Source organism: Ammodytes marinus (genome assembly GCF_949987685.1).
Source record: "Ammodytes marinus genome assembly, chromosome: 7".
Taxonomy (NCBI): domain Eukaryota; kingdom Metazoa; phylum Chordata; class Actinopteri; order Uranoscopiformes; family Ammodytidae; genus Ammodytes; species Ammodytes marinus.
The window spans coordinates 3,345,979-3,370,758 of record NC_137211.1 but is presented as its reverse complement, the minus strand read 5'-3'; the positions used below and the strand labels follow the sequence as shown (position 1 = coordinate 3,370,758).

Genomic DNA, 24,780 nt, shown 5'->3' with positions numbered 1-24,780 from the left:
AAGTCATGCCAAAGTGAATGGACAGTCCCAACAGCCAATAGGAACAGAGAATCGTAGCCTCGCTCTGATTGGTCAAAGTGTACAGCTCATGTTAACTTAGACCAATCAGAAATCACATACCCCAGCTTTAATTGAGTAAAATGTTTCCACAATTTCTGCAGGTGGCTGTTGTCTGTTTACTGCATACTTTCAATCGCTATGTGTACCATGGGATTTGAAAAGGGAATAACTGTTGCTAGGACACTCCATTTCAGCCTAAAATATTAAAATTTTAATTGAATTTTCCGCGGTGTGATTGTGCCACCACAAGCTGTGCTGCCTTGTTTGTTTTATACCCATAATAATGTTGAATGTAATTTCCAGCTATTACTGTAAACACCACTAACGGTTTATAGCTATGTGATTTGATTACAAGGCTCCCCAGAGTTTGAGCGTCAACCATTCGTCAACACACAATACATTAAAAGGTTCTCCGGGGAACTTTTCAGTTTTTGTTAATTATTGCACCTCCTTTGGACAAAAGCGGTAGTGTTTTTACTACGCCAGCTGTTGTGCCTGGGTGAGCGTATACCCATCACAAAGGCATTTAGAAAAACTATATCAAAATTGCATTCTTTGCACTGATGGTCTCGTTTGCTGGTATATGTAATGTATGATCATCAGAGGAAAAATTTGACGGTTTCAGAAATATTTAAAAGTTCCTCGTAGCACCTTTAACTGTTGAGAAATAAAATACCCACTTGTTAGTAACTAGTTGTTGTGCCCTGCAGACAGTATTGACTTTCTGACTCGAGAAGGAACACATCACTCCATTAAAAGTGGTACTTTTTAACACTACTATTATTCCTTTGAATACCTGCTTTATGTCAGATTTTTCTCAGCCTTATCCATTTTACACACACAGTACGTTTACATTAGCCTTATTCTACCAGACCATCGTACTTCATTTCATTTGTACAGGAATCTGGAATCGCTCAATTGAAAAACGTTAACTAAATCGAATTTCTTTAAACTTGAGTTAACACACACCAACAATGCAATTGGGAATTGAGCTACTCCTGCTTGTATATACAGCTCTGGAAAAAAATAAGAGACCACTCCAAATGTTCAGTGTCTCTTGTTTTACTATTTATAGGCATATGTTTGAGTAGCTAGAACATTTTTGCTTATTCTATAAACTACTGACAACATTTCAACCAAATTCCACCCAAAAATATCATCATTAAGAGCATTTCCATTAAGTAATGTAGAGATGAAGATTGAAGAAAAATCCAGACTGGTCTCTTCATTTTTTCCAGAGCTGTATATATCGAATAGCCTTCAATGCTCACAAAGAACAACAGCAACAGCGTTACGTAGCATACATCTAATGTGAGCAGAAATCGAGGTTATACAAATGATCAAAGAAAGGTTTTTACCAAATGAGAAAGACAGATATGGGTAGTTTGAAGAATGAGGTGGGAGGTAGGAGAGGGTATAGAGACTGATAAGCTAGCACACACACACACACACACACACACACACACACACACACACACACACAGAATAAATTTGGTTTACTATACACACTCTCATGATTGAATTCATAGCTCCAGAAACAACAGTCAACTAATGAGGCTTGGACACAAACAGACAGACACTCGCACGCACGCACACACACACACACACACACACACACACACACACACACACACACACACACACACACACACACACACACACAAACGACTGGTCCTCGGACACAAACAAACACGACAGTCAACGAAGACATCTGAGGCCGAGGCCAAGATGAAAGAGTTCAACTCAAGAGGAGGTTACGTAAAGATGTATGCGTATGCCAATAAGACACATGGTTATCTATTCATCTCTCTATCTGTCTATCCATCCATCTGTCTGTCTGTCTCTCTGTGTGTTTATCTATATATCTATCTATCTATCTATCTATCTATCTATCTATCTATCTATCTATCTATCTATCTATCTATCTATCTATCTATCTATCTATCTGTCTGTCTGTCTGTCTGTCTGTCTGTCTGTGTTTATCTATCTATCTATCTATCTATCTATCTATCTATCTATCTATCTATCTATCTATCTATCTGTCTGTCTGTCTGTCTGTCTGTCTGTCTGTCTGTCTGTCTGTCTGTCTGTCTGTCTGTCTGTCTGTCTGTCTGTCTGTCTGATCTATCTATCTGTCTGTCTGTCTGTCTGTCTGTCTGTCTGTCTGTCTGTCTGTCTGTCCATCTGTCCATATGCCTGTCTATCTATCTATCTATCTTATCTCTCACATACATACAAACATTTATTTATTTATTTATTAAACAGCACAGATAAATGCTGTGTCAATCAGGACAAGTCTGTTATGTCTCGATAAAGCCCGCTAGTAACGATAATTCACCGGAGCAGATGCATTTTCACAGTAATTGTAAAGTTTCTCTCATAATGTTTGACCAAAATACTGATCATACAGGGGGATGTATTTCAGTGGATAGGGTGGTCGACCCGCAAATTCAGGTTTGTTGGTTCGATCCCCCGTCTCCCCGCCACATGTCCAAGTGTCCCTGGGCAAAGAGACACTGAACGCTAAATTGTTCCTGATAGTTAGCTTGCACCCTGCGTGGTAGCTGATGCTGCTATCGGTGTACGAATGTGTGCTCCAGTTGTAAGTCACTTTGGATAAAAGCGTCTGATAAATGACCTGTAATGTAATGTAATGATCAAGGCCTTGTGGACTGCAACCCTCAGTTCTTTTAAATTGAGTCTGAAGACTTTTCTGTTTCCATTTTAACCTGTACTTTTTATTTTATTTAAATGTTTTACTTCTTTTCATTCGCTTTTAAATGTCTTCTAATGTGTTTTATGTATTTTAATCTTGCCCCTGTAAAGCACTTTGAGTGGCCTTGTGTTTGAATTGTGCTATATAAATAAACTTGCCTTGCCTTGCCTAAAACATCTGTGTGTTAGTTTTTCTACGTGAAAAAAATAAAGCTCCCAGTTGTACTGTCCAGTTGTTTGAATGTTAACTTTTAGAGATTAGCCATGTCTCTAGTGACCATTTATATAACACACATCCAGTACATGAGCAAAAAAAAGGATTTAAAAATTACCAGGAATTTTGAGATGATCCGTGGTACGTGGTATACTTTTGGCCTATCAAGCAGTGGTGTATAGGAGCAGTCAGGCTTTACAAGTATTAATCTTATAGCTGGTGTGTGTGTGTGTGTGTGTGTGTGTGTGTGTGTGTGTGTGTGTGTGTGTGTGTGTGTGTGTTTATGTGTGTGTGTGTGTCTTTGGCCTATCAGATTACGTGGTAGGAGCCTCCCTCTCCATAGTGAGGATTACAGACGTTGGCTAATAGCTGGCGCCTGGTTTAATTTACACACACAAAAGGATCGAAAGTATATCTCATTTCACAGCAGTTGAAGTACAGACAAGGCAGGAGGATAAAAAGTGTGTGTGTGTGTGTGTGTGTGTGTGTGTGTGTGTGTGTGTGTGTGTGTGTGTGTGTGTGTGTGTGTGTGTGTGTGTGTGTGTGTGTGCCCGTGTTATTCACAGCATACAGTAAAATACAATTTTCTGATTAGTAAAAAAGATCTTGTGTGGGCTACACATGTAGTAAGTCAAATAATCTAGCACACACACACTCACACAAAACACACACATACACACACACACACACACACACGCACACACACACACACACACACCACTTTCTGGTTCAAACTGTGTGTATTTGTACTAAACTAATCTTAAAGGAATACAGTATATAAGTCTAAGATCTTATCAACCTCCTGCATTTTGGATCAGCAGCGTTTCCATTTCAGTGGGCGAAGGTTCACTGATGAAAAAAGCTAATATTTGAAACCCAGAGATCTGTTTATGGGATATATAAAGTGTGTTTGGCAGCTAGTATTACTCTAATCTCTTAATACAGTGTATCTTCATTCCCTAAAAGTAAATACTGGCCAAAACAACATAAGCCATCTCTACATATATTAGTTTAACTACTTACTCTGATGCAGTAAAAGGCAAGGCAAGGCAAGTTTACCTCTATAGCACAATTCTGACACAAGGCCATTCAAAGAGCTTTACAGGGGCATACAATACATTAGATTAAAATACATCAAGTATAGATTAGACAATAGAAAAGTGAATGTAAAACATTTAAATTACATAAAAAAGTCGTATTTCCCCTATTTAATATGATACATGATCTATCTCCTCTTGACATTCTCGTCTTGCTTGACAAAGTCTCTAAGTCTCTACTATTATGAGAAACCGACCACAATGGTTGAGGAGTAGCTACCCCCTTCCCTCCCCTCCCCTCCCCTCTTTTTTATTTTTTTTTATTTTTTTTATTTTTATTTTATTTTTTTATTGGTTGTTTGTTTTTGTTTCTGGTTGTGTGTGTTTGTGTTTCTGTTTCGTTTCTGTTTTTTTTTTTGTTGAAGTTGTGTATTGCTTTGTGTATTGCTTTGTGTGTTGATTTCTTAATGCAGGACTGTTTGTGATTGGGTGGGATATGGGTGGGATATGTTGGGAGGGAAAAAAGGGGAACAAATTAATAATCCATTGTATTGCAGCTGTTTGATACTTTGTGATTTAATAAAAAAAACCTTTGAAGGACAAAGTCTCTAAGGCAAGGCAAGGCAAGGCAAGTTTATTTATATAGCACAATTCAAACACAAGGCCACTCAAAGTGCTTTACAGGGGCAAGATTAAACTACATAAAACACATTAGAAGACATTTAAAAGCGAATGAAAAGAAGTAAAACATTTAAATAAAATAAAAAGTACAGGTTCAAATGGAAACAGAAAAGTCTTCAGACTCGATTTAAAAGAACTGAGGGTTGCAGCAAAAGATAGGACAACTCTATTTGTATAGCACATTTCGTACAAAGGCAATTCTAAGTGCTTCAAAATATAAATCAAACAGCAAAATATACAGTTGATTAAATAACTGTGTAAATTAAATTACAGGTTGGAATAGGCAACTTTAAACAGAAATGTTGTTAGCTTTGATTATAGGGAAGAAAGTCATGGTTCAGTTTCAAGTGCAGACAATGTGTGGGAGTTATTTACTGTCATGATTGTCCTCTTCAATCTGCTTCTCATTCTCTGCTTTTATGTCATACTTGTGGTCACGGAACAGCTTGACAAGGGCAATATTTAGTTTTCGTTTTAGTGTATTTTGGTAATTTTCCAACTTATAGCCATCCTACCACCCCAAAGTTGTAGGAAATGTGGCCGGACTAGTAACCACAAGGTCGCTGGTTGTATAACAACGAACAGTCTTGGAACGGCCAGAGCTCCTCATGTCCATTGTCATTTTATCCTTCACAGTCAGTGCGGTTACATGGCACAACTAGATTGGATTATCACATATATCGAACAAGACACTCGAACGGACCGTGTCACTTGTCTGAGTATACATGGCCTTTCAGAAATCGGATAAATGTCCGATGCATGGCTGTCTCCACTATGCTAGGTGGCGCTGTAGCCCTTTCAACCATGCTTTCAACAAGTGGTTTTAGAGCCACGTCCGGTTCTCTTCCGTCAATAACCCATGGTGTAGCCTATCACGCGCAGGCACACAAGCACAGAACGAGAAGTCCGATATGCGATATCCGATCCCTGTATACATGCAGAGAGAAAGCCGACAATGAACGAATTATCTAGGTGTTTTTATCCGACTTCTCTTGTCCGTTATTGTGCCGATTTGTGTCCGAAGTAGATCGGATAAAGGTGTTTACATGCAGTTTAAAAGTCCTGTTGAGGTCTTTTTCATTTACAGTAGTTATCCGATTATAAGTCTGCATGTAAACGCACTGAGTGACGCCAATTGTAGTAGCCGGATGTTTCCCCATGGCGACAAAGACAAAGGCGAGGCTGGACTCTTTAAATCAACGTTCCAAGTTTATTTCAGAGGTTCCATCAGACAACACAGAGGACTTCATGGTAGCATGAGCAGGGGGGGCTGTCCCCCAAAAGGCTGCTCGCCCATGCCTGTGAGCAGTCTTATATATCAAACCCTTGGCCTGATGGTACTCCCTAAAATAGGCATATGGTTTCATATCACAGGTCCCAGCAACAGATGATGTTTATCTATTAAAAGGTTGTCTTCGTCTCTCACAGTGACCTCTAACATTTAAAGGCCTTTGCTCAGCAACTCTGGTATTGACCATTCAAATCCACTACAATGCTCTGGCCCCCCGTTACCTCTCTGACCTCCTCCATCCTTACACCCCCCCTGCGGTCCCTCAGGTCCTCTGCTAAGGACCAGCGGGCAACCCCCCGCACCAGACTCAAGACCTTTGGGGACAGGGCCTTTTGTGCGTCTGCCCCCACTCTGTGGAATCTGCTCCCCCTCCATATCCGCTGTGCCACTTCAGTGGAGTCCTTCAAGAAGCTCCTGAAGGCCCACCTCTTCTCAGAGGCCTATGACCTCTAACCCGCCCCCACCCCCCTGTGTACACAAACACTGTACTCCCCCCTTTTTTGTGAAGCGACCTTGGGTACCTTGAAAGGCGCTATATAAATTCAAATTATTATTATTATTATTATTATTATTATTATTATTATTATTATTATTATTATTATTATTATTATTATTATTATTAAGAGAGAGAGAGAGAGAGAGAGAGAGAGAGAGAGAGAGAGAGAGAGGGATAGAGAAGGGGAGAGAGGGAGATAGAGGGGAGAGACAGAGAGAGAGAGAGACGGAGAGAGGGAGAGACAGAGATAGAGATAGAGATAGGCAGACAGAGAGAGAGAGAGCGAGAGAGAGAGAGAGAGGTGGTGGTAGAGGGAGGGAGAGAGACAGAGAGATTAATTAAGACATGTCCCTTCAGGCCACAGATGTCAACACCCAGTCAGAGCAACAGTACAGCGATAGTGTCGTGTCTCGATCAGAGAGACTGTGGGAGTGATTAGGCAGAAACAAGTCTTGAAAGCTGATGATGAAATACTTAAAGGACTGTCTGTGCCCTTTCATGATTTAGTTCAGCATATGTGAGTCATAAACTTAACACTACTAAGCCCACTGCATCACTGTATGGTTTGTATTCAATCTCAGAATATCCAAGTTTATTTCTGAGATTGTCTTAAATTTCTTCGCTTTTCTCTGAGGATATCCAATTTAAATGTCGAAAATTTAGATTTTTTTTGCCATTTTTTTAATTCTATTTTTCACGCAGTGGCCTTCGTAAAACCCCAAATGCTGACCAACAAAAATATATATAAATCACTGTATATATCTTTATAAAATGAACATGAGAAACTGAAAAGTGTCTCAGAATTCCAATAAGCATCCACAGAAACACAGGGTTGTAATTGATGCAGTTGATTGACAATTATGAACATTTAAATCAAAGTTCTAACTCGCCCTCAGAGGACTGAAAACAGCTACCTGCTGGATATTAAAGGCCTACCTCACAGGTGGAAATATGAAGGTGTATTGAACTCTGAGATCCTATGTAGTATACATGTGCAACAACATTTAGAAATCGGTTCATTCTAACCTGGGAAAAGGCAGAAAGAGGGTTTTATGGTCTCACTGTCTAACCCTACATTTTGACATGTGTGACATCATATATGGGAAAATGTAGGATTAGGATTAACAGGACAGCTGGGCCAAGGGAAGACTGAGGGAAGAAAAACCTCATGCATTATATTATAATAGTGATTTTATAATGATAGAACGCCGGTTCCGTATGGGTGAAGTATTCCTTTAAGTATTTTAAACAAATGTGAAAAAAAAGCTTTTCCCATTTAAATTTTCCTTTTGTATTTCTTCCCATTGTTGTCATCTTTTTCAATAACACCAAAATATAAGTGTTTGTGCATTTTCAAGCCCCGTTTTGTCTGATATATTACGCTGCTCTTTTTTCGACGGTAGTAAATAACAATTATGGCCATTAAATCTGCAATGGAGCAGAAAAGGTGAGGACGACCGCAAAGGTAGTCGGAGAGTGCTTTTCGAATTTTTTTTTTTTTTTTCGGACAACAATCCATTATCATTGTAGGCAAAGAGGCTAGAACTGGTGTGTGTGTGTGTGTGTGTGTGTGTGTGTGTGTGTGTGTGTGTGTGTGTGTGTGTGTGTGTGTGTGTGTGTGTGTGTGTGTGTGTGTGTGTGTGTGTGTGTGTGTGTGTGTGTGTGTGTGTGTGTGTGTGTGTGTGTGTGTGTGTGTGTGTGTGTGTGTGTGTGTGTAAGTGTTCTTAACAGCATACAGTAAAACACGATTTTCTGATAAGTAAAAAAGATCTGGTGTAGGCTACACATGTATTGTGTCAAATAAGCTAACACACACACACACACACACACACACACACGCGCACACACACACACACACACGCACACACACACACACACACACACATGCACACACACCAATTGTTGGTTCAAACTGTGTGTATTATTTGTACTGAGCTAGAAAGAGGCTAGAACTGGTGAAAACAGCCCATTTCAAATGGATGTGTGGATGGATAGGCGCGCTGTCATTTATGCTGCCAGTGATAGAGAGTCCATGGGTCAAAGTGATGTGCCTGATACCATTATTTCCAGCTGGTGGTTTATTGTTACTCACATACAGACAGACAGACAGAGGGAAATGGCTGTGTGTGTGTGTGTGTGTGTGTGTGTGTGTGTGTGTGTGTGTGTGTGTGGGTGTGTGTGTGTGTGTGTGTGTGTGTGTGTGTGTGTGTGTGTGTTCTCGTGTGTGTGATTTTGTGTGGTGGTGGTGGGGGGGTGGGAGGGTCTGAAATACAGGACGTTTTCCGGCACACAATGGATTTTTTGTAGGAGCACAATAGGCTATTATCTTACTATGTTGTTGTTCCCATTTACAGCATCCTACACATTTTCTTATTACATCTTTGTTTTGTGCAGAAATAAATTATAGAGAAAATGATTATTAAAAAAGAGAAAGTAATATAAAGCTGGGGTGGCTACTGCTGAATAGTGGGGTCAACTGTGCTACCTTTAATATGAAAATGTACCTACGTGTGTTTGATTGGACTGAACTAGTGTATGAAAAGGCTGTATTTTAAAGCTGGGGTGGAGGATTTGGGGAGAAAATGATTATTAAAAAAGAGAAAGTAATATACTGTACTTAAATACATGCATTCTGATGGCACGTTATGTCTTTTTCTCGCCTCAGAACCTTTCTCGCTTCTCCATAACAATAAACACGTTGAGGTTGAAACAATGGCATGCAGTATGATCGAAAGCTATTTGTTGCTATATTGAAATTTCAAATAATGCTTTTATTACACGGAGAAAAGCAACAGCATTGGTTTGTTTACTAATAAACATTTTGAGATGAGACTGGATGGTTGCAACCATGACGTTCAGTGTGATTTGAAAGTCACATGATGCATTCAATACTATATTCAAAATAGTGATGGGAATTTCGGCTCTTTTCAGTGAGCCGGCTCTTTCGGCTCCCAAACGGCTCTCCATATAACAACATGTACTTTTTATAATTCAGCCAAATGTAGCCCCGTTTTGACTTATGATTCGTATGTGTAGGCCTACACCACTAAAACTATTCAATACATCCTTTGTACTGAAGTATTCAAAGTAAAAATTAAATTTTCTAATAACAATAAATTGCGTAGCTGATTGTTTTCATTGCATTTAAAGACCTTTTTAATTAACTCTCTGAAACCACCAATTAAATGCACTGACTAGCTTGTAGACCTCTCTGATAAACACAGCCTACATAGAAACACCTATAAAAAATTAGGCAAACTTTATATATATATATATATATATATATATATATATATATATATATATATATATATATATATATATATATATATATATATAGACCTCTCTGATAAACACAGCCTACATAGAAACACCTATAAAAAATTAGGCAAACTTTATATATATATATATATATATATATATATATATATATATATATATATATATATATATATAAACAAAAGTGGGGAGCCGCCTCCATTTGTTCACTTAAAAGAGCCGGCTCTTTGAACCGGCTCGTTCGCGACCGACCCATCACTAATTCAAATCTCAGAAAGTTTCAGCCAGGGTTGTCTGCACCATTCTCACTGCTGTCTGAAAGGAGAACAATATCATAAACATTATAAAGGGGTTTTATAATATAAAGAATATAGATGTCAATGTATTTTGACCTTGGAGCAAGCTATGAATTTACATTTCTTTACCTGAAAAGATGTTAAAGCGGCAACGAGTAACATTTAAATATCTTTTAAACAGCCTAATTTTTCCTCTGATAATCATAAATTACCTTTAACAGCAAACGAGACCATCAGTGCAAAGAAAGACGTTTTTATATAGTTTTTATTACTGCATTTGATCTGGTCGTACACCCAGTCCGATTTTCGGTTCACGCGTGCATGCTCTATGGTCACATATCCGTATTGGTCGCAGATTTCAGTGTGGCGCAGGAACGTGAATTGAAAAGCCTATCACTCCAGGTGAGGGAAGGGGAGCGGGAGACCAGATCCCAATTCACCAGATGTGGGACAAAGACTACGTTTGTGCGGGACAATGCGGGACAAAGTGCCGTTTTTTTAGCAAAATAAACTCGTGTCACCACCGGTAATGCCAGAGACACGGCTTTCTAAATTAAAAAAACACTATCTTTAGATCAGCGTGCAGCAGTTAAGTTAGCTACTGTTAAACAAATAGAGCATTAAGGCTGCGGCTTCACATTAAAAGCATTTCACTGGCTTCACATTAGCATTTCACTTGACAAACGTGAGTTGGCTTTTATTTTGAAGTAACAGGAAAGTGAACGTTGAAGCACTGCAGGCAGCACCTTCACAGAGCCACTGAGCCCAGCAGCCCGATACACACACACAGACAAACACACACACAGACAAACGGAGACTGCTGTCTCCTGACAGCTATCGGATAAATGCCAGATTATAAAACACGCATTTAAAAAGGGGGGCTCACTTTCAATAACAATGCGGGACAACGTCTCAATTTGCGGGACGTGTGAAAAGTAATGGAAATGCGATCAGGTCATCCTAGAAGGGGAGCGGGAGCCTTGTTTGAGACAGTTATTTGTCGTCATAATGACTGATAACGGGGCTGAACCATCAAAGAAAAAAAAATAAAATGCAATGAAGAAAAGCTCAAAGGGAGAGTGATAGGCGGGCGGGAGGGCGTTGCCAAGCAACGTATACACAATTTCACGCAGCGAACCTAGACTGCAGTGTTTACTCCTAAATGAATGAGCGGTAGCCTACTAAAACAAAGTTTACTTTGCCTCACCAGCATCATCAGATGACCATTATTCATCTGAAATAGTCATTATTTACAACAACATAAACACATTACCTCATCGTGATCCATAACTAACTGCCGTCTCTCGTTCATTCGCTTTGTGTGGGGACTGGGGACACATACTCGTTCAGCTCCGTGAGAGGTGACAATGGATCAACTCATTGCAATCAGGTCAGGTGTAGTTGATGCTGTGTCACTAACCACTCTCACCGAGCCGAAAAGAGTCCGGTGCCCTCACACTTTCAACACACGGACACGCACTATATTGCTTCCTGATTATTTGAATCTTGAGGCCCTGCACGAGCTAGAAAACAGCTTCACGACAGCTGGCGTCGTAAAAATACTACCGCTTTTGTTCAAAGGTGTCGCCAACGTGCCGACTTACTCGTTGTACCTTTAAGCTTATAAAGAACCTAGACGTACTATATAGAGCTGAAAACGAGTAAATAGTGTTAAGATTTCTACTTTCTATGTGACCGAGAATAATATTATCTATTTATCTTCTAAACACAAGGCTACTGCTGAATAGCGGGGTCAACTGTGCTACCTTTAATATGAAAATGTACCTACGTGTGTTTGAATGGACTGAACTAATGTATGAAAAGGCTGTATTTTAAAGCTGGGGTGGAGGATTTGGGGAGAAATTAGCAGTTGGGATAGAGATTCGAATCCAAATACCTCAACTGCTCCACTTGTTCTCTTTGGTCCCTCCCTGACACGCACTACACCAACAAAGTCGTGCCAAAGTGAATGGACAGTCCCAACAGCCAATAAGAACAGATAATCGGAGCCTTGCTCTGATTGGTCAAAGTGTACAGCTCATGTTAACTTTGACCAATCAGAAATCATATACCCCAGCTTTAATCAAAGCAATGTAATATTCCCATTATAATGAAAAAAGGCATAAAATGTATAATCTCCAGATGAAAAAAAAACATTTATTTTTACTTTCATATTGAAGTTTACCCCTTTTTATAATTTGAGATCATTTTAAACTAGAAAAATAAGTTTTATTTTTTATATTTTTTATATTACACTTTCAAGTTTAAACGATCATTTATGAAGCTCCCTCACTGCTTTTCTCAAATTTAATTTAATGCATTAACTTGTGTAAATTCCTCTCTTATGATTAAGTAATGTTGGTTATATTTGAGCTATGAAATTAAAAAAATTGCATTTTAAACTGTTTAAATATAAGTTTACCAAGTATTATATTAAATCCTCTTCTCAAATAGTTTTAGTTCTAATGGCTACAAATACTTTTATGGTTATATTCAGCTGAAGGGAAACATATCAAATGTAGTGTGCCTTCCCAAACTGAAAAAGGAGCTAGAGATTTGTGTCTTGTCAAGCAGAAGGCCTGGTCTCTCACCATTTGAGAGGTTTTTGTCCATGAGGAGTAGGAAAGGACTAGCCTGGCACCGCCCTCCTTCCTACTTCCGCTAAATTGTCATTTCCCTTCAGTTGTCAGTCTGGGTATGCGGTAGATTCGCGGGTTTTAGATTTTTTACTGGTCCAATCAGCGAACAGAGGAAGTGGCTAAGAATAATGACGTTGAGTTTCAGTTTTAGTCAGAAGCCGGCGCATGACATAGCCTACGTCACGACCAAACGTTATGCGATTGGTTGGCAGATCCAAAGTGGCACTGGGCAAATCCAATAGTTTTAAACTTCAACAGACACCGGCCTTCAAGTGAGTTAACGTTTGTCAATTGAGCGATTCCAGACCTTCTGTACAAATGAAATGAAGTACGATGGTCTGGTAGGACCAGGCTAAATGAAGTACGATGGTCTGGTAGGACCAGGCTATTAATCTGACTCTGAATTGATGGCAGGCTGGCTGGCTGGCTGGCTCATAAAACGCAAACACTATGAATGCATGTAGCAGAAGCAATTGACTAGCAAGTTATGAAATGATGGCTTCTTTTGAAAAGTACAATTACCACAAGGCTAGAGATGCTTTTGTGGCCATTTTTACTGTAGTTCTTTTGAGGCAAACGTCTGGCAAAAACTTCTCTGCAATGTTTGTGTTGGTAAATAGGACCGTTTCTTTGGGGGCGGAAAAAGAAGGAAGGAAAAGAAGAGCTCAATCAATGCTGTATTGATTCCCAAAAAGCTCAGACACGGAAGAGATGTCAGATTCAGATTGTGTGTGTGTGTGTGTGTGTGTGTGTGTGTGTGTGTGTGTGTGTGTGTGTGTGTGTCTGTGTGTCTGTGTGTGTATGTGTGTGTGTGTGTACTTGTACAACAATTTTTGTGAGGACCAATTTCAGTTTTAGACCTATTAGAAGTGAGGACATTTTGATTAGCGCCCCCTTTGGAAAAAAGCACGAAAAGGTCCTAACGATCGTTGCTAGATTGTTTGAATGTATCCTACCATCACCCATATGGAGCTGTGCTAGTTCTGTAGACCTTTTTGGTGTTATTATGTACTAGTAGCCACCATCTTACCTGAGATCTGACCATACTTCGGTTCAATTCAAAGACCGTGTTGGTGAGTAACCTTTAAAAATAAATGGCGGAACATTTTTAGGGAGGTGGCATGATTGCAGTTCCTGAGAGATGAGAGAGTGATGAAAGGTCTGTGGGTGTGTGTGTGTGTGTGTGGGGGGGGGGGGTGTTTGGAGTGTGTGTGTGTGTCGGTGTGAGTGAGAGAGAGAGATGGAGAGAGCACTTACCCTTGAAGGAAAAGATAGGTGGATGGACAGACAAACAGACAGACAGACAGACAGACAGACAGACAGATAGAAGGACATACAGACGGATAGAAGGACAGACAGACAGACAGACAGACAGACAGACAGACAGACAGACAGACAGACAGACAGACAGACAGACGGATAGAAGGACAGATAGTTTTTACAAATAAATCAATAATTTCTTAAAATCCCCAGCCGATATGAATATAGTCATATACTCATGCACAGATCACATCTACAGCTACACACTGCCATCTACAGGTTAACACAAAGTTATCATTGAAACGCTATCTCTCTCTCTCTCTCTCTCTCTCTCTCTCTCTCTCTCTCTCTCTCTCTCTCTCTCTCTCTCTCTCTCTCTCTCTCTCACTCACTCACTCACTCACTCACTCACTCACTCACTCACTCACTCACTCACTCACTCACTCTCACACACACACACACACACACACACACACACACACACACACACACACACACACACACACACACACATACACACACACAGACACACGTTTACCTTGGTCATTTTTGGGTGGCATTTGCATAGACGTACATGAATTTATTGTCGACTTTCCCTAGCCCTAACCATAACCAGCACTTGCCAAAAACCATTGCCAAAATGGTCCCCTATGTCACCTGTGTCCCCAACCAACAGGTCTTAAGTCTAGTGTGTGTCCTTGAATGTGACTTAAGTCAGATACACACACACACACACACACACACACACACACACACACACACACACACTCACTCACTCACTCACTCACTCACTCACTCACTCACTCACTCACTCACTCACTCACTCACTCACTCACTCACTCACTCACTCACTCACTCACTCACTCACTCACTCGTAGAGTAGGAAGCTCTACATGGACCAACACTGCCCTCTTGTGACAATAATGTCTCATCACAAACACTTACAATGAATTTTTGAAACTTATCCTGGACACTTGGAGGCGCTCATCCATTATTCTTTCATTCAAACACACACACACACACACACACACACACACACACACACACACACACACACACACACACACACACACACACACACACACACAAAGACTGAGAGAAGGATATATTTTACTTCTTAATTTTGTCTTGAAAACGTAACTAGAAAAGCTGGATTTCTAACCCAACTAAACGGAATTTGCTTCAATTTTTTTTTTTGGCAATGTTAATACGTAAATGTTGACATTAGAATAAGCAGAGCATCAGCCTGATCTCATGAGGTGCGTTGGTGCCTATAGTAATACAGGAGGTTTAGCTGTGTGTTTAAAGTGTAAACAGAGTCTATAGTGCTACTGTTTACATCACACAGACAGAGAGACAAAAACAAAGGCTGTGAATATACAATGAAATGGAGACCGTGAGGGAGAAGTTAGAATTGTGAAGTGAATAATAGAACAATTTAAAGCTTTAGTGTGTAACTTTTTAATATAAATAAATGTTGGTTAGATTTAAGTCATCGGCAAACGAGTTGACACAAAGTTGATTAAGCCTATTATCAGCTCCACAAAACTCTCTCTGTATTTCTCAGTATGGCAGTGTTTACAAAGTGGTCTCCCCCCCACCACCCCGACACTGGTGCAGTAACTCAGAAAAATCCCCAAGAAGAGCCCAAGAAATGTTTCAGTTGTTGATTCTACTGCTAAGATCAAAACCTGGATGTGCAGCAGAAGGTATAAAATCCATGTGCCATCACCGAAGACTTTACCTCATGTAGATGCACCGACAGTGTTGTTGTAATTACTCAGAATTCCTCGTGGGGGTGACATAAGTTACACACTATAGCTTATAATAATTTATTTGGTGGCTGTGACGTCAACCACTGATGTTACTGACAATAACAATAATATGTCTTTATTTGCATGTAATGACCTGATTTACAGAGCCTAGGCTGTGTATTAACCCTGGATTGTCAGCACACACACAGTAAATACATGTATCACAGCAAAAAGTGATTTTGACAACAAGCACACTTCTTGTGAAAATTAAATATTGCACATTTATTGCATGTGTCAAATATAACACATATGATTCAGAAATACAATATGCATGAATAGCCAGTTTGAAAATAAACTTATTTATTTGATCAATTCATGAGCAGGTATTTACAGACATAAACAATTTTGAAATTTACAGAAATAAATTATATCATAGATCATGAGTTCTTTAATCACAGGCTCCATTAAAGACAAGGATGTGTTATCTTAAATTGAAATGTTACATTATTTCTCATTTGTTTGACACAGTTTTTCATTATTAGGAATATTTGACTATATACGTAGGCTATTTCTATATATTTGTCTGTACAGTGAAATGGCAAAAAAAAGACTCAAATATTTACAATAGGACATGTAGAATAGTATGTTTTGTTGCAGTAAGAGCCGGGATTAAAAAAAAATTATTTCATAGAAGTTGATTTCTATTATATGTTCTAATCGTTTGCCCATTGTAGGCTAATGTTATCATAAAGAGATACAATAAAGTTGTTCCTATTTTAAAGCCATCAGGGGCTGAAAAGAGTTACAATGGCAGTGTGTTTTGTGGTTTACAAAACCCAAAAAACCCAAGCAGAGTGTGAGAGTAGCATTTTTTTAACCTGTCTTTCCCTGTCGTTCTCTTTATCCTTTCCTACTTTAAGGGGCGCAGCGCACGCTAGACGACTCTTCAGTGTATCCCCCCCCTGTCTCCCATGTTTGGTTACTGTCACTCTATGTCTCTTGGCGGGGTATAACTGTAAACAGATTATCGTTGTTCTGAAACATGTACAATGACAAAATAAATCATCTTGAATCTTGAATCAATTAATAAATATTCACAAGCATATAAATTGGACATAATCTTTATACATGATACAGATATTGAAACAAGCTACAAGGAAATGTGCAACTCCTTCCTTTTCAGTAGCTTCTTTGCATTGTGGACAGTACAGGTGCATCTAAAAACAAAAGAATATCAATGAAAAGCTAATTGTGTAAGTTAATTCTAGATTCACTACACATGAAGTGAAATGAAACTAGATTAAATTATAATTTTCCAAAAAGTTGACATTTCTTTATTATAAATCCCTTTTTTTAATGTTTTTTGGTAATATTCATATATTTTGAGATACTGGATTTTTTTTTTTTTTGGGGGGGGGGGTTTATTCCATTAGCTATAAGCCGTGGTCATCAGAATTCAAACAAAATAAATAACTGACATATTTCACTTTGTGTAATGAATCTAGAATATATGAAAGTTAAATTTTTTTAATGGACTTTTCCATGATATCCAATTTTCTTTAGATGCACCTGTAGCCAGTCAATGGCTCTGAATGCATTTCCATGTAACAGCGCCATGTTTACAACAGGGGGCGCCATAACCTCAGAAATTAAAAGCAACATTTAGACATATATTGAAAAATACATTGAATTTTTACATAGCCCTCCTGTCCCAAGTGTTTTAGATCAGCCTTACAGAACTGTTATCAAGGTTGGTAAGGTTAATTTTTTCTATTTTTTCATTAGTATATACAATACATTGCAGAAAAATAATATGTATGTGAACAGCCATTTTTACAGCATCTATGCTTAAACTTTCTTTATTGTTGAGTATTTTTTTTGGCAAATGGATTTTGATTAATTACTTAAATAGAACTCTAGAAACTTCGGTATTGTTAATAGCGTATACTGTAATTTGGTTACTTTTAAATGATCTTGCCCAAAACCATATAATTATAGGCAAATTTAAGCGTTTTGCATACATACAGTAATCACACATTATGTCCCAAGCAGTCCCATTGGTCCTTTTTATATCTAGCCCTTACAAAATAAAGGTTCCCAGTCACTGTCTTCCTTGCAAAAAAAAATAATGTATTAAGCCTAGCACCTGCCTTAAAGGTGCTCTGAGGAACTTCCAGTTTGTGTTAATTATTGCGCCCCCTTTGGACAAAAGCGGTAGTGTTTTTACTCCGCTAGCTGTTGTTCCTGGGTGAGCGTATACCCATGACAAAGGCATTAAGAAAAACTATATAAAAATAGCATTATTTGCACTGATGATCTTGTTTGCTGTTACATGTAATTTATGATCATCAGAGGATAAATGAGACTGTTTCAGAAATATTAAAAAAAGTTCCTCATAGCACCTTTAAGTCACAGATGTGCAAAGTACCCTTAAGTTTTTAAATCTAGCTCTTGCAATGAATAACAATTAACTTTTTGTAGTCAACCCCCATTGCCCTCCAACCCTGACTATTCTCATGATATTAATTTGATTGACAGTTAATATGCAAATGCGTTGACCCTGTGTTGAACTGTATTGACCCACACACACCAGAGCCCTCAGTCCTCTTGAGGTCATACAGCTCCGAAAAAAAATTAGAGACCAGTCAGGATTTTTCTTAAATCTTCATCTCTATATTACTTAATGAAAATGCTCTCAATGACTATATTTCTGGGGGGAATTTGGTAGAACTGTTGTCAGTAGTTTATAGTATAAAACTAAAATGTGCATTCTACTCAAACATATGCCTTTAAATAGTAAAACGAGAGACACTGAACATTTGGACTGGTCCCTTAATTTATTCCAGAGCTGTATGTCCGGTGAAGGTTATGCCCCGTTCAAGCTCACCGCATGATTATTGGATTTTATTCCCCCGGCTATGGTGCACCGTTGTCATTTTAGTAGCAGTTTTATAATGTCGACACAATCCGATTTTATGATGGACAATCTCCCCCTGACAGTTAACAATATATCAAGCGGTTGTTGTCGGGTTTTTTATGACTCAATTGTCCAGTATGGCAGCTGTTATACAAGTTTAAGAGATACAATATCAAGCAATAACTGAAAGCAATATTGCACATTTGTCAACTTACTCTTTCTCTTTCATACAGTGCACTCTGCAGTATAGGCAAATTATGTAAAAATATAAACAGCTCATTTGTGAAAAAAGAAAAACAACAGTAAGAAACCTAATATGCATAAGGGATTCAAATCATAGTATTTAAAAGCGTAATGCAAAAAAAAATTCACCCGCCCCAGTGTTGTCACGGAGATATGACCTAAAAATACAGACTATAATGTTTTTTTTTGGGCCAGGCAGTAAATAGGTTTACTAATGCTGTGAAAACGGTCTATTTAACATGGGAGTCAATGAGAAATTGCTCTGTGTTGGTACCATCTCTTAGTGGCCACTCGGTGAACTGCAATATTTTTCACTTCCGCATTGGATGCTGGTAGAACTGTGGTTGGGGCTTGGTTCAAATAGACTTGTTCTGGCATGATATCCACACCAACAAGAAGTCATGAATTTTAAAATTAAGAGTGATACCTATGACATCATTTTTTTAATGATTTTTGAATTCTCATTACTTTGGTAGGCTGTAACAAAATTGCTTTGGACTATAACTATTTTTGTAACACTTTTCTCAGGTCGTTTGGGACAAGTCTACAGAGTAAAACTAAACAGTGAGAAGCAGAATTAAGTTTGTATGGACCACATATTTGGCCTGATCCTACCAGACCATCATACTTCATTCCATTTGTACAGAAGGTCTGGAATCACTCAATTGACAAACGTTAACTCACTTGAAGACGGGTGTCTGTTGAAGTTTAAAACTATTGGATCTGCCCAACCGATCTTAAAACGTTTTGTCGTGACGTTTGTCATGTGCCGGCCTCTGAGCCACTAACTCTGTTGGCTGATTGGACAAGTAAAAATATGGCTGGAGAAAATATAAGAATATACGCCAAGAATGAGTACTGAAGGAACATGAAAATTGAGCAGTAGTACATAGCTGGGTGTTGCCAGGCCACCACATATTTGAAACAAACTCACAGAAAACTTGAGGTCTGCTGCAACTCAGCTCTTTGATATCAATTCTGAATTATAATAATAATTAATATGCTTTTATATCATCTTTTAAAGGGAATTTATAGGCATAACTTTAATGTTTCCTGTACATCAAAAAAAGCTCTATTTTGTCATCATGTGCAAACCAAACAGTGTGCAAAGTGGCCTTCGGCAGCTTTAACAAAACAAACAAATCAAATCAGCATAATATACATAGAGGATACATATTTAAACTTAACGTTTTAGCCCATGTCCAAACATACACAGGTATTTTTGTAAGCGTATCCCTTTCTGTGCGGTTTTGCCTATTTTTCAACATACAAACATCATAAAACAATATATTCGGAGCATTTTGAAAACTCTGGAAAAGTCTGTATTTCTTTGTATTTCTTCGTTTTTCAGAAACACTGGCATAATGTCCTCGATTGGCGCATGGCCTTTGTTGTTTCCATCTACTGAGCATTCTCCAACCTCGCTCAAAAAGACGCTCAATATACATCATGCTCAGAATCTTCTTCTTCTATGGTGTTTGACCAGACACAGTATCGCCACCTACTGGCCTGGCATGGTTACTGCAGCAATTTCAGTATTTATTTTTATATTTATTTACTTATTTTTTGTCATGTGTACGGAAAAATTGTCTATAACACCTTATAACACTGCAAATGTGCATTTTTTTAAATACTCGTGCACGTTTGGACATAGCTTTGGTCAATCGTTCCCATCCATTTTCTCAGTCCTCAGTCAATAAGTGTCTGTTTAACTTTTTACAACTGTTTTTTTTTCTACTGTACATTCATACAGAAATTCATTTCAGAAATACATAAGCGTTTTGAGTGCGAGAAAAGCGCTATATAAATTAAATATATTATTATAATTATTCATTCAAGCTGGTCTGCATTCCAACATTTTCTTGAAAGCCTTCCTGAAGCTATCATCAAGGAAAGCGTAGAGAAACGGGTTGAGGCATGAATTAGCGTAGCTGAGACTTGTAATGAAGTATGATATCCCGATTAGCAATGGCGTCGTTTTCAAATCCGTAGTCAGGGCTACGATTGTGCTGAGGTGGAACGGAGTCCAACAGAATAGACACACAGCCAGCACGATAAACACCATGATTGTCACTTTCTTCTTGGCCTTGTCTAGCGCTTTAGCATTGCTATTTAGCCGCATGTTTCTCAGCTTGTAAAGCATCATTGTGTACAATATGCAGATGGTCGACACGGGAATCGCAAAGCCCAAAATGAGGGTGTATATCCGGCTCGCTTTGAACCAAAGACTCTCGGGGCTAGGGAAACTTAACACACAACTGGCCCTGCCGTCGTTCGGGTCCACAAACACACCCGCAAATACAGTGAAAGGCATTACGATTAAGATCACAAGTATCCACACACACAGGGAGATGATTTTGGCTGCTCTGTAGGTGCGATAAGGCATTCTTTTGGACCGAACCGTCGCCAAAACAACCAGATATCGATCGATGCTCATAACCGTAAGGAAATATATGCTGGAGAATATGTTATAGTGGTCTATGCTGAGGATAATCTTGCACAGAACCTCGCCAAAAGGCCAGTAGTGGAGCAAGTGTTCGGCTATGTTGATCGGCAACACCAAAGTGAACAAATCGTCAGCTATTGCCAGATTCAAAATGAACATATTGGTGACTGTTTTCATTTTGGGAGCTTTTAGGATGACGTAAATAACCGCGGTGTTGCCCGTAAGTCCCACGGCGCATATGACGGAGTAGATTATCGGTAAAATGACGTATAAATCAGCGTAGAAGTAAAACTCGGAGGGAGGGGTGCAGTCTAAATCAGAGCGGTTCCCAGATGTTAAGGAGTAGTAGTCCACGGATTCGTTGCAGATTGGAGGTCCAGTGTTGGTGATAGAAACATTCTCCATGATTGAGGAGATAGTGTGGTTAAAGTTGGTCAAGTTAAGGGTCTTTGAAGTTTTGTAAAATGAATATACAGTGAATTTAAAATGTTATTAGTTAGTTTTTTTGGAGAAAGAATAGTGTCTTGGCCGTCCTTTTCAGATATCTTCGTGTATTGGATGCATCAGTCATTTCTTTTTGCAAAAAAAAAAAAGAAAAGATGGCTATGTTCAGTTCAGCCGACAAAAAAAGGTTAATTTCGGATTAGAATCCACAACTAGACAGCAGACAGTAGAACAATATTCTGAGCAAAAGTTCCAAGTCTGAATTCCAAGGGGCCACCAGTATGTCAATGAGGGTAATAGCACCTACAAAAATTAAATTTCAAAAAGTTAAATGTAATCTCTGTTCAGTTTCTAGGAATGTAAAAAAAAAAAAAAAAAAAAAAAAAAAATTGCAAAATATTTGAGTAAAAATGCAAACTGTTCCAATGCACTTGTCCCTTCCCCACTTACTGGCACAGACAGTTAGTGATGTAGGGAAATAATTTGCACATGTAAAAATCCTCTCAGATAAAATTCCCTCCGTTTGAAAATGTCACCCAAGGCAAATTAGTCCATGTCAAAATGTGAATGTTCTTGATGAAAAAAAACGCTCCAGAACAACTCAATATTTCATGCCCACTAAATGTTAAGTGCACTTAGTCAGCTTAGTCCAAGGCTTGATTTCCCATTCCTAATACCTTCAAAAAAAACTACTGACATTGTCTTAATCTCGACTTGTTCGGTCCACTTTTTTTTTTCCCTCTTTGAAGTCTGAAAAAAAAATCACGTCTCGTTTGCTGATAGTTTTCGAATGGTCCACTCCACACGTTACATCCTTCCCCTCCTTCTCCTTCTTCTCCTCCGTTGATTCTCTCTCTCTCCCTCTGTGTCCCCAAGATTTCAGAGAAAGCTTTTAAGAAGGGGTTGTGCGCACTTGTCCACTCCTTCAAGGTTTTTTTACGATGGTGTTGTGTGATTTATGGTTCCTCTGTCCGTGCGCTCTGTGGAAGGTGCCCAAGGTTTTTTACGCACGTGTTTCCATCTGCACAAAAGAGAGACAGTTGAGATGGATTAGTCGGTTGCTATGCACGCACGTTCAATAGACAACGAGTGCAGCCTTTTACTGACAACAGTCTACTCTCGATAAAAAGTCCAAATTCAGCGTCTAAATAGTATTATTGTATATAATATAAACACTGCACGAATAAAACATTACCCTGATAAAGCAATGTGGTTTAAAAGTGCATAGAAGGCTAATTCTCCTGTTAAATTAACTGCCATTCAAATCCAAATCCATCCCCACATCAACCACATATATGGGTCAAATCATGTTAAAAGCACACAGAAAGTATATGCAAGAATAGAATATGCAAAAAAACATCAACATAGTTTTAACTTAAAAGACCCTGTCCATATGCAACCTATAGAGATATTGATAAACCATCTGCTATGAAATACCAAGCTTAGAATAACCACTGTAGGCTACATCAAGTCGTAAACAAATGAAATTATATATTTTACAAGTATGTGAACGGTGAACGAGGCTGGTTTCACCCTCCTTCACTCTGCTCCGGTCTTACCTTCAGAAGGAGACGCACGCACTGCTCTCAAGCTGCAGCATCTGCTCCACTCTCTCTCTCTCCCTCTATGTCTCTCTCTCTCTCTCTCTCTCTCTGACACACACACATACACTCTCTCTCTCTCCCTCTATGTCTCTCTCTCTCTCTCTCTCTCTCTGACACACACACACATACACTCTCTCTCTCTCTCGCTCTATGTCTCTCTCTCTCTCTCTCTCTGACACACACACATACACTCTCTCTCTCGCTCTTCCTCTCTCTCTCTCTCTCTTGCTCTTCCGCTCTCTCTCTCTCTCTCTCTCTTGCTCTACCTCTCCTCTCTCTCAAACACACACACACACACACACACACACACACACACACACACACACACACACACACACACACACACACAAACACAAACACACTCTCTCTCTGACTCTCTCTGTGTCTCTCTTCCTCTCTGACACACACACTCTCTCTCCTCTCTCTCTCTCTCCCTCTCTGTCTCTCTCTCTCTCAACCACACACATGCACACACTCTCTCTCTCTCTCTGTCTCTCTATGTCTCTCTGTCAAACACACGCACACACTCAAACACACACACAATCTCTCTCTCTCTCTCTCTCTCTCTCTCTCTCTCTCTCTCTCTCGCTGATGTCATAACAAGACCCCGGTGTCACTCATGTTACCGGTGATGATGCTGTCCAATTCAACTGATCTTAATATAAGATAAGATAAGATGTACCTCAAGGTCCCTTATAGGGAAATATGTCTTGGGTTTCACTATCCACTGCTCACACACACACACACACACACACACACACACACACACACACACACACACACACACACACACACACACACACATAAAAACACTCTCTCCCTCTCAAACACACACACGCAAACACACAGTATCTATCTCCCTCTTTCTCTCTCTCTCTCTCTCTCTCTCTCTCCAGTTTAGTTATGTGATCTATTGATAAGGCTGTTTGGGTTTCATGAAAGTGGGCCGAAATATCAATGAAACCTGGTTTAAAGTGGCAAAACATGTCTTTAAGATACTAAGGCCAGTCCTTAATGCTGGGCTTACACTACACGACTTTTCACGCGATTTGACAGTCGCAGACAATCTTCCAATGTCGGACTGAAATCACAGAAGTCTTGCTGGAGTTGTGGCGCGCGCACGTAATCTCAGTCGTTTGGTGTGAGGTGGTCACCCGACCCGATTTCAGCCAGTCTTCTTCCCGTCTTGACGTTCCGACATTATCAAACAGGTTTGATATTATCGCTAGTCTTAAGGGGTTGGCTCAAGCGAAATGACGTAAACACTGTCACACTCTCGCATGCACCAAGCACGACGCGGGAGGAGCGGCATTAGTCGCGACCCAACACTTTACCGTCAAATACAGGGTTAGGAGTTAAAGTTATTGGGGGACGAGATCAGCAAATAAAGCTGGTCAAATAACT

General features: G+C 39.2%; 1 protein-coding gene across 1 annotated transcript; it reads right to left on the bottom strand.

Annotated features, from left to right (window-relative positions):
- Window positions 1–20,716: 20,716 nt before the first annotated feature.
- npbwr2b (neuropeptides B/W receptor 2b) lies at window positions 20,717–21,733 on the bottom strand (the record flags this gene model as incomplete). Its single annotated transcript, XM_080031287.1, has 1 exon — window positions 20,717–21,733. The coding sequence occupies one exon, from the start codon at window positions 21,731–21,733 to the stop codon at window positions 20,717–20,719; it is 1,017 nt and encodes a 338-aa protein (XP_079887413.1).
- Between the last annotated feature and the right edge of the window lie 3,047 nt (window positions 21,734–24,780).